This window comes from Mus musculus, chromosome 6 (genome assembly GCF_000001635.26).
Source record: "Mus musculus strain C57BL/6J chromosome 6, GRCm38.p6 C57BL/6J".
Classification (NCBI taxonomy): domain Eukaryota; kingdom Metazoa; phylum Chordata; class Mammalia; order Rodentia; family Muridae; genus Mus; species Mus musculus.
In genome coordinates, this window is record NC_000072.6 from 129,179,880 (window position 1) to 129,190,560 (window position 10,681).

Below are 10,681 nucleotides of genomic sequence, written 5' to 3' on the forward strand. Positions count from 1 at the left end.
CCCACTTGGGGATCCATTCCATAAACAACCACCAAACCCAGACACTAGGCAGATGCCAACAAGAGCCTGCTATAGCTGTCTCCTGAGGGCCTTTGTCAGTGCCTGGCAGATACAGAAGTAGATGCTCACAGTCATTCATTGGACAGAGCACAAAGTCCCCAATGAAGGAGCTAGAGAAAGTACCCAGGGAGCTAAAGGGATCTGCAACCCTATAGGTGGAACATCATTATGAACTAACCAGTACCCCAGAGCTCTTGACTCTAGCTGCATATGTATCAAAAGATGGCCTAGTCGGCCATCACTGTAAAGAGAGGCCCATTGGACTTGCAAACTTTATATGCCCCAGTACAGGAGAACGCCAGGGCCAAAAGTGGGAATGGGTGGGCAGGGGAGTGGGGGGGGGAGGGTATGGGGGACTTTTGGAATAGCATTGGAAATGTAAATGAGGAAAATACCTAATAAAAAATATTAAAAAAAAAAAAAAAAGAAAATCCCTGTGACCTCAGTAAGGTCAGCTTGAATTATGTTTCTAAATCAGAGTGTGCTGAAAGAGAAACGAAACACAAAGTAAACCAGAAGCAAACAGGAAAGTCAGTCTCCAGATGGCGCCAGTGTGGCTCCTGACCTTGAAATGCGTTTCCCAATGAGATTTTGTTAGGCCCTGAGCCAACCAAGCGTGTGTGTATGTACAGAAAGGAGGAGCTACAGGATTAGCTAAATACTGAAACCTCCCCACGTATTTGTGCCTCTCAGCTTTCAAGTTTCAATCCTGTAGTGGAAACTCAGCTCCTCAGCTCTGAGATGTGTGTCACAAAGGCTTCCCTACCTATGCTTAGTCCCACAGGCAGCCCGCAGGAGGTAGAAGTGGGTAAGTATTCAATAGTATTTGAACCAATGGGAGGGGCAGAGAGGAGTTTCAAACAGGGCAGGAAGGCAAAAGAGTTGAACCTTGAACAAAAGATTAAGAACAGAAGGGCGTCTGTGAGCCCGTCACTGTGGGTCTGCAGAGCAGGAGAATGCAGTCGGGATTAGCTATGAGGTTGTTACATTAGTTATTCTATCGGAGCATACAATACTCGAATAGTTCTCAGGCAAGAGAAATGAGCAGCGAGTCACCTTCTAACTGCCAGAGCTGTAGCCACAGCGTTCTCGCTTTGTACTTAGCTTGCTAGTCCACTCTTCCCAGGGATCTGGTAAGTTACAGTCTGGTGGATTACATCAAATTGCTGTAGTAAACGTTTGCTTTAAGTCCCTGAGTGAAGGAAACTCAGACAACAGCTTTGCAATGTGCATAGTGGCAGAAGTTGCCTGGGAAGCTTGGAGCTTGTGTTTTGCAGATCCATTGTAATTAAAATAGAATTGTAAGGGGGTGGCTTGGGGTGGGGTGGGGGTGGGGGGCGCTGAACCTACTCAGGACCAAATCCTTTCTGTTTTGAGCTCTTGATAAGTTACAGAAAAAGAATATAATGGGGTTTCCTACTTAATTCTTCAGAAAGGAAGCAAAATTGTGTTTCTTGTGTTTCAAACTGTCTATGCTCCATTATATTGTGTTCCTTTATTTTCCTTTTCCCCCTCATTCCTGTTTCTTCACATTAATTTTTTTTTTTTTAATTTGTGGAAAGACTACTGAATTTTGAGAAAGTAAGATTGACATCTATCAAAATACAAAATTCCCAACAAATGCTAATGTTTATCACTTAAACCAAGTATTCTGAAATAATAATAATAATAATAATAATAATAAATTATAATAAATTATTATTACTGAGGATGATGATGACTGACTGACTGATTGATTGATTGATTGATTCTTTGGCAAAGTCTCATACTTTACCCCAAGCTGGCCTGGAACTCCTGCTCCCTCTGCCTCAGCAGGGTTGACTTTTTAAAATCAAATACACAAATATTTAGCCATTGGAAACATTTCCTGAGAATGTGGAGCTTCTGTCTCAAGTGCAGCTGTTGCATAGCTAGCTGCAGGCATTTTGAAGCCTGTCTTGTGAATGTGGAGCTCCTGTCTCAAGTGCAGCTGTTGTATAACTAGCTGCAGGCATTACACAACTTCACTCCTTTGAAGCAGTAGCTTGTTTTATCATTGAAACAGTTTTTAAGTAAGCTAAAAACCAGGCCAGCAATACTTCATTTCTTTGGGTTTTTTGAGAGATCATTTCCAACATTACTTTTAAATAAAGACAGGAAAGTTATGTTCAAATTGTGCTATGGAACACATTCGAATTTAGAAGGAGATCTGTGTGTATACAGCAAAATTCCTGTTTACATATTAGAAGGAAACAGACAGTATCAGAATTATACTGGTGTAAACACAGAGGATTATCTGTAAATCTTACTCTTAATATCATATAAGAAATGCTGGTGTAGAACTCTAAATAAATAAAATTACCATTCTGAGTTTTTGAAATGCCCAATAACCATAAATGTGTTCCTTTAATTCCTAACTTGTTAAGAGTTCTTGTTATTTTAGACTAATATTATTTTTTTCACATGATTTTGGTAAGCTTGTTAAAATGCTCCCATATTTTTATCCATTAGTTATGTCAGTGTGTTCTATTACATTTATGTGCCTTTATTAATTTATTTACTGACTAGGTTCTCTGAGACTGATCCTTACATAGTCCAGGTTGAGTTCAAACTTCTAATGTAGCCAAGGCTAGTCTTGTACTCCTGACTCCAGCTTCTGCCTCCCTAGCACTGGAAATATAAAAGTGTACCAACCTGTTTGTCTCGTTGACTGGAGCAGGAGTTACACAGGTGGTTATGAGGTGCCCCTTTAGGAGCTGAGATTTAGGAGCTAACTCCTGTCCTCTAGAAGAGCAACAATTGATCTTAACTCCTCAGCCATCTCTGCAGCCTCCTGCTGATCCCAGTCTGTCCCCATCCTTGGCACTCAGTGTTATTCTCAGTCCTAGCCAGTCTATTCTTAGGGAGCAAAATCTATGAATAGCTTGGATGTTGTTTGCTTTCAGCCTGATCTTCACTCTTTCTGTTTCTTGTTTCTTCATTGGCCCTTTGTTCAATGACTGGAAGACTCCATGTTTCCCTTTCATCTAGTCTTCTGTGAGCATTAGACATCATTTATAAACCAGGACCTTCTGTGAAGGGGTTTGCAATGGGTGAATACAAGCCAAATCTACAGATAATTCTTTTTCTTTAAATGTTTTTTGAGATTGGTGTTCTCATATTTATATTTTCAGGTAAAATTCTCCAAGGAAAAAGGCACGGAACCATCTCCCCTGAGTCTTGTGCTAAGCTTTACTGCTACTATGGAGTGATCATGGTCCTCACTGTAGCTGTAATTGCTCTTTCTGTTGCTTTGTCAGGTAAGTGACTTATTCTCCAAATTATGTGACACTTTGTCCACATTCACAAGGTCAGTTATACTTACTGACCACTGTGACCCAGGCATTGTGGGAAGGGCTCTGGAGAAATCACACTGGAAATTCCTGTTCTCTGGGAACTTAGGTTCTAGCTGGAAGGTGCAGTGAAGGAACACACAGTCTGTGGTGTACACAGGAGTCTTGGCTTGGCATCTGTGAGAAGATGACATTCAATAAGCTCTCAACTGAGATGTCAGGGACATAAATCTCCTTGGGGAACTGTTCAAGGCAGAGAATAAAGAGAGGAAATTTCAAAGTAGGAACCTCAAAGGTGAGGACAGGGAAGAGTAATATGGCCAGGAAGATACAGTGCCTCCCACCATGACCTAGTTTAGTTACCAGGCTAAACTGAATTTTCAAAGTATTAAATGGAAAGTTTCTGAAGTAAGAAATTTATAGGATTTTAGTACCACAATATCAGAATAGTGCAATACAATCTTGCACTGTCCTCTTAAGTATTTGAAGTCATCCTTTAGTGCAATGTGTCTGCACCGTATATACTACCTACACAAAAGTTCTCACAGCAATCTCAATTATCAGGCTGGGTGTCAGTAGGTGTCCCTACAGAGTGCTTGCTGCTGTAGCAATCCCTACTGTAGTCAATGGTCATCCAAAAGCTCAGAAAGTGATATAGAAGTGATATAGTGTTATAGAAGTGCACTTCCTGGGAGCCCTACTGACAGTGAGCACCTGAGAGAGAATGGGACACAGGCCCACGGTGGGAGGCCTTTAGTTAAAGGCCCATCAGATCAGTTAGGAAAGCTATCATCAGATTCACACCTCACAGCTGAGCTCAGGAGGGTGTGCCAAAACGAGAGAAGACCTGCTTGCCATGATCCATTGTATTCTCTACATTTTAGCAACAAAGACAGAACAGATCCCAGTCAACAAGACCTATGCTGCTTGCCCGCAAAACTGGATTGGAGTTGAAAATAAATGTTTTTATTTTTCTGAATACCCAAGTAACTGGACATTCGCCCAGGCCTTCTGCATGGCACAAGAGGCCCAACTAGCTCGGTTTGACAACCAGGATGAGCTGGTAAGCAATGGGCAGGGATTGGTTTGTCTGTCTGTTCTGTTGAATATTATATTGCCTTGAGATAGAGAGTTACAGATGAGGCCTGAGGAAGGATCCCATCCCAAGCACATGGAGACATAGGGAATGTGAGTGTGTGCCATTTGCTGATGCTTGACTTCTGACTGGAGCCCTGAGACAGTCAAGAAACTTTCTCTCATGAAGTGTTCATAGTCAGTTGGAAGGTCAGATATGCCATTTTACTGGATACCTGGTGGTCATCAGTGTTTTCCCATATGCTGGCACTTGTTGTGTACAGAAGGAAGCAACTGTTAATAACTGCAATGGGAGGTTAACCCAGAACTGAGTAATGTGACCCTCAGTTACACCCTCCTGTTATCTCTAGAGGAATCTGTGGAGTGGAGAGATTCCAGGATCATCTGAAACAAAGAGACACATGTATTCTTGGTTTTTGTGTTTTATGACAGAATTTCCTAATGAGATACAAGGCGAATTTTGATTCCTGGATTGGCCTGCACAGAGAGTCGTCAGAGCACCCTTGGAAGTGGACAGACAACACTGAGTATAACAACACGTATGTTTTCACAAAGTTTTTCCTTCTATTATGTTCATGTGTTGTGATATGTGTGAGTTGTGGCTATGGGAGATGAAAGGCAGTGTCATGTGAAGCCAATTGTACTGGGAAGGAAGAAAAAAGAAAATGAACCCTTGCATGGAGGTGTGGCTCAGAGGTAGAGATTGTGTTTACATGCAACAGCCAATCCCCAGAAAACTCCACATTCCCACAAACTTAAATGCTTCGGAGGTTTTCCTGTTTATTGGCCGTCATTTTCAAAACTTCCACTTAGTGTTGTTTTACTCAAAATCTTTACTCTAATGATGGTGTCTGGGAGTAGCTATTGTTTGCTCTGGCTCCAACTTAAACATTTCTGTTGTTGATAAATGTCCTGTGAGGGATATAGACAGAGCCTTAGATGGGCAGTGGGGGCTCTGGAATCCCAGAAAGCCACTGCAGTATCTGCAAGCCTGAGATTCAGCTTTCCACTATTTGCATGTCTGCACCTGTTCAGGAAAGCAGAGACTCTAAGTACATTTGGAACCTCCTCTAAAGTCTCATCATCACTGAGCTCCCAAAACAGTTCTTGGGTTTGAGCTGTTTTCCTGGGATGGTAAATCACAGACTCAGTCACATCCATCACTGAAGCCCTTAGAGCCATTTATTAAGAAGTGGGCGTCCCCATATATAAAATGCCTAAAAACAGAATTGAAAATCACCCTTAGTCGGGTCACTCATGGCTGCAGTTCATTTGAACATGGCAGCGAGCACCAGCCCAATGCCTTGTACACACATTACAGGATTCACCATGGACAAATGACAAAGGAGTGGTGTACAAATCCTGAGAATATGAGACAGTAGGTGTAAAACTAATGCAGGTGATTCCTCAGGGACTTTTTGATTCATATTACCAAAAATCAGTGGAGACTGGTGAGATTTCATTGCAGGAGCAAATGCAGTTCTGGGTTCTGCAGGCTTACTGTTTTTGGTTTCTTTTCAGGATTCCCATCCGGGGAGAGGAAAGATTTGCCTACCTGAACAACAACGGGATCAGCAGTACCAGGATCTATTCACTTCGGATGTGGATCTGTAGCAAGCTCAACAGCTATAGCCTCCACTGCCAAACTCCTTTTTTTCCTTCCTAGCATTTACCAAGAGACGCTTTTTAGCCTGTTATCTGTGGGTGCTACTCTTTCCCCTATGGTCCCAAAGTGCTATCAAACCAGATAGAGAATATTTCTTAACATCAGAAATGAAAACCATCATTTCATTTCATGCAGAGATTGTTCAGTGGTTAAAATCACTGACTACTCTTCCGAAGGTCCTGAGTTCACATCTGAGCAACCACATGGTGGCTCACAAACATCCGTAATGAGATCTTCTGAGGTGTATGAAAACAGCTACACTGTACTTTATACTCTGCAATTTAAAGCATGAGGGACATAGGAGAGTTAGCTACCCCACACTGATGAGTCCCAAAAAGGACGAAATAACAGGCTAAAAAGCCTCTCTTGAACTCTTCATCCTTTCTTCTCCCTCTTGGTCTTTTTAAAGACCAGGTCGCTGAGGAGAAAGAGATGGAGAAATGGGGGAAGGGAAGGGGAGAGGGACATGATTGGGGGAGGGGAGGGGAGGGAAATTAATAAAAAAATAAAACCAAAATACTACATTTGTACGGACTTCATTTATGCTTATTGCTTGTATGTTCGTATATATTTACCCCACCTGTGCTGAGCAGACAACGCAGAGACAGCTCAGACAGAGATCAGACAGGACCAGAAGGAATCAGCTCCCTGCTTACTGTGAGTGGTGATGTGGATGCTGGAAATGGAGCAAGAGCAAGTGCCCCTAACTGCTGAGCCATCTTTCCAGCCTTCTTGTCTCCCTTTTATTGGCACTGCTGATCAAGCTTTGCAAAAGTAGCATGTATCCCTGCAGTTTTTGTAACTTTTTTTTAATAAGCTCTTGCCTAAATCTGTGACCCTCCTTAAGTAGCTGGGGTCACAGGTGTGTATCACCACACCAGCCATTCTGCTTCTTATTATTAAAGACCAAGAACATTTTTAAATATGCGTCGATACTATGCCTGCATGTGTGTCTATGTAAGGGTGCCACATCCTTTGAAACTGGAGTGACAGGCAGTTGTGGCTCCCATATGGGTGAATCAGGTCTAATGCCTCTAACCACATATACATTTTGAGTAATGTATTGTCTTTATTTTAAAGCCAGGCTTTATTATTTATTAGGTGAATGAAAGCATATTTCACTCTGAAAATGACTTTCTCAGCCCCCCCCCATTAGTCCTAATAACACTCTTTACTTCTAATTCATTTTACTTCCTACATCCAATAGAAAGGTAGACTGTGTTCCCTGGGATGGTTCAGAGAAATAAATGTTTTATACCATTAGATTGTTTGCTCTTAATTTACAGAAGAAATGTGATAGGCCTATGAACTTAGCTAACCCAGTAATATTGTACACAGTAGACTCAAAGAAATAGGTGTACTAATATTAATTCCTATGATTCAAATTACTCAGGGAAATGTTTTGCCAGTGTCCCTATCTGATATTTATATTAAATACATGGTAAATTTCCTTCCATTGCTCTCTGGAAATAATGCTGAAAGGAACAGCAACTTTTCATGAGCATTGGCCCTTCTAAGGGATCTATCTCCAAGATGTCAGTGAGCTGTTCAAAACAGTCTCTCTCTTTCTCTCTCTCTCTCTCTCTCTCTCTCTCTCTCTCTCTCTCTCTCTCTCTCTGTGTGTGTGTGTGTATGAATTTATCACTAGTTTAATGAATCATAACAGTATATAGAAAAATTTCCTTCCTTCCTTCCTTCCTTCCTTCCTTCCTTCCTTCCTTCCTTCCTTCCTTCCTTCCTCCCTCCCTCCCTCCCTCCCTCCCTCCCTCCCTCTCTCTCTCTCTCTCTCTCTCTTTCTCTCTCTCTTTCTTTTTCTTTCTTCTTTTTCCTTTTGAGACAGTCTTACTATGTGGAATAGGCTGGCCTCAAACTCACAGTCGATTTCATTCGATATTAGAATGGCTACTCCATCTTGTTTCTTGGGGCCATTTGCTTGGAAAATTGTTTTGCAACCTTTTACTCTGAGGTAGTGTCTGTCTTTGTCACTGAGAAGAGTTTCCTGTATGCATCAAAATGCTGAGTCTATTTACATGTCCAGTCTGTTAGTCTATGTCTTTTTATTGGGGAATTGAGTTCATTGATATTAAGAGATATTAAGGAAAAGTGATTGTTACTGCCTGTTCTTTTCGTTGTTATGTTTGTGTGGCTATCTTCTTTTGGGCTTGTTGAAAGATTACTTTCTTGCTTTTACTAGGGTGTAGTTTCCCTCCCTGTGTTGGTGTTTTCCATCCTTTGTAGGGCTGGATTTGTGGAAAGATATTGTGTAAATTTTGTTTTGTCATGGAATATCTTGGTTTCTCCATTTATGGTAATTAAGAGTTTTGCTGGGTATAGTAGCCTGGGCTGGCATTTGTGTTCTCTTAGGGTCTGTATGACATCTGCCCAGGATCTTCTAGCTTTCATAGTCTCTGATGAGAAGTCTGGTGTAATCCTGATAGGTCTGCCTTTGTATATTACTTGACCTTTTTACCTTACTCCTTTTTATATTCTTTCTTTGTTTAGTGCATTTTGTCTTTTGATTATTATGTGACAGGAGGAAATTCTTTTCTGGGCCAGTCTATTTGGAGTTCTGTAGGCTTCTTGTATGTTCATGGCATCTCTTTCTTTAGGGTTGGAAAGTTTTCTTCTATAATTTTGTTGAAGATATTTACTTGCCCTTTGATTTGGGAATCTTTTCTCTCTTCTATACCTATTATCCTAAGGTTTTGTCTTCTTATTGTGTCCTGGATTTCCTGGATGTTTTTAGTTAGAAGCTTTTTGTATTTTGCATTTTCTCTGACTGTTGTGTCAATGTTTTCTATGTTGTCAGAGACTATCCCATTAGAAAGTGAGCCCTTCACAATCTCCCTAACAGGCCAAATGGCCTTGTACTAAGAGCTGGTTATCACCCCCCTTCCTCCCTATTCCTTTCTTGGCACCTGAGGCTGTTAAAACTGAAATATAGTCCCCTCTTCCCTATCTCTTCCTGAGTTCCCATGCCATCCAAGGACATGAGTTACGCCTGAGCCCAGCCTGACCCCCAAGGCTGTCAAGGAGGATCAATGTTCCAGAGATAAGCTCCAGAGTGCCCGCTGCCTGGTGCCTGACTTCGGCCCCCATGTCAGCAGATGCCCACTTCTTTGTTCTTTGTATAATTCTCCCTCGACCCCTCCCATATTCCCTGCAATGTATGCTTTAAAAAGAAGGCACCTCAGCCTAATAAACGAGACCTTGATAGGCTGATATCTACTTGGTCCTCCGACTCTTTCTTTTATTCCCATTTCCTTCCAAGTTTGTGGTCCCCCTCCCACCCACGAATAACTGAATCCCTCGGGTCGGGATACTATGTATCTTCTGGCCCTGAGATTCTCTCTTCTGTCTCTTGTATTCTGTTGGTGTTGCTTGAATCTATGACTCCTGATCTCTTTCCTAGGTTTTCTAATTCCAGGCTTGTCCCCCATTGTGATTTCATTATTGTTTTTATTTCCATATTTAGATCTTGAATGGTTTTATTCATTTCCTTCACCTGTTTGTTTGTGTTTTCCTTTAATTCTTTAAGGGATTTTTGTCTTTTCTCTTTAAGAGCTTCTAGCTGTTTCCCTGTGTTCTCCTGTGTTTCTTTAAGGGAGTTATGTCCTACTTAAAGTCCTCTATCACCATCATTAGAAGTGATTTTAGATTTGAATCTTGCTTTTCAGGTGTGATGTTGTATCCAGGACTTTCTATGATGGGAGAACTGGTTTCTGATGATGCCAGGTAACCTTGGTTTCTGTTGCTTTTATTCTTAAGCTTGCCTCCCACCATATGATTATCTCTAGTGCTACCTGTCTTTGCTATATCTGACTGGAGCCCATCCTTCCTGTGATCCTGGTTATGTCAGAACTCCTCATAGTCCAGCTGTCTCTGTGATCCTGTGATTCTGAGATCCTGCGTGTGTCAGAGATCCTGGGAGTCAAGCTTCTTCTGGGACCCTGAGATCCTGGTGTGGCTAAGCTCCTGGGATCCTGTGGACCTGGGCGTGTTAGAGCACCTGCGAGTGGAGCCTTTTCTGTGTTTTGTAGGACTGGCTTCTGAGTTAGCGCCCAAGGTCTGCTCAGGGAACCTTTGATCCTATGATTCTGGGCAAGTTAGAGCACCTGGTATTGGATCTTCCTCTGGGTGTTTTGGGACTGGCTGAGGAATTCATGCACAAGGTCTGCTGAGTGCACCAGAGAGTGTTGGTGACTTCTATCATGTTCGTGACACTATTGTACCAGTGGACACAATCATTATTGTAGTTTGCATGGTTCAAAGCTGGGTGTAATTGATGAGTTTTTCTCCTCTGACTGCATGCATAGTCTCTTTCAGATCCAAAACTATAAAGGCTTTCCAGTACGAGTGCATCCTTTAGGTTAATACCAGTTTTGTTTATCCATGTTCTATGTCTCAAAAATGTATTGTCTTCAGCAGTGGGGTCTTATTTTCAAGTTCTGGAGGCAGTCATGAGCAATGTAATATTTGGGGTTATATAGGACTGCATTGTCCAACGCTTTTCTTATAAGCTAAATAATACCCCATTGTGTAAATATAC

The 10,681-nt window shown here is 41.8% G+C and overlaps 1 protein-coding gene across 2 annotated transcripts; it reads left to right on the plus strand.

The window, feature by feature from the left end:
* Positions 1–735: 735 nt before the first annotated feature.
* Clec2d (C-type lectin domain family 2, member d) lies at positions 736–6,656 on the plus strand. Of its 2 annotated transcripts, none has more exons than NM_053109.3 (5): positions 736–868; positions 3,213–3,338; positions 4,256–4,434; positions 4,899–5,005; positions 5,988–6,656. In NM_053109.3, exons 1-5 carry the CDS (start codon positions 802–804, stop codon positions 6,130–6,132), a joined length of 624 nt encoding a protein of 207 aa, NP_444339.1. In that variant the 5' UTR covers positions 736–801; the 3' UTR covers positions 6,133–6,656. The 2 variants fall into 2 exon arrangements, with proteins under 2 accessions (NP_444339.1, XP_006506868.1); XM_006506805.4 differs by lacking the exon at positions 736–868 and adding an exon at positions 898–1,193 and having other exon boundaries at positions 5,988–6,469.
* The last annotated feature ends 4,025 nt before the right edge of the window (positions 6,657–10,681 follow it).

Bases quoted from the DNA above. Each gene is read 5' to 3' on its own strand.
- Clec2d (NM_053109.3), top strand. From the start codon at position 802: ATGTGTGTCACAAAGGCTTCCCTACCTATGCTTAGTCCCACAGGCAGC. The intron at 4,435-4,898 runs GTAAGCAATGGG...GTTTTATGACAG, and splicing joins TTGACAACCAGGATGAGCTG to AATTTCCTAATGAGATACAA. The intron at 5,006-5,987 runs GTATGTTTTCAC...GTTTCTTTTCAG, and splicing joins AACACTGAGTATAACAACAC to GATTCCCATCCGGGGAGAGG.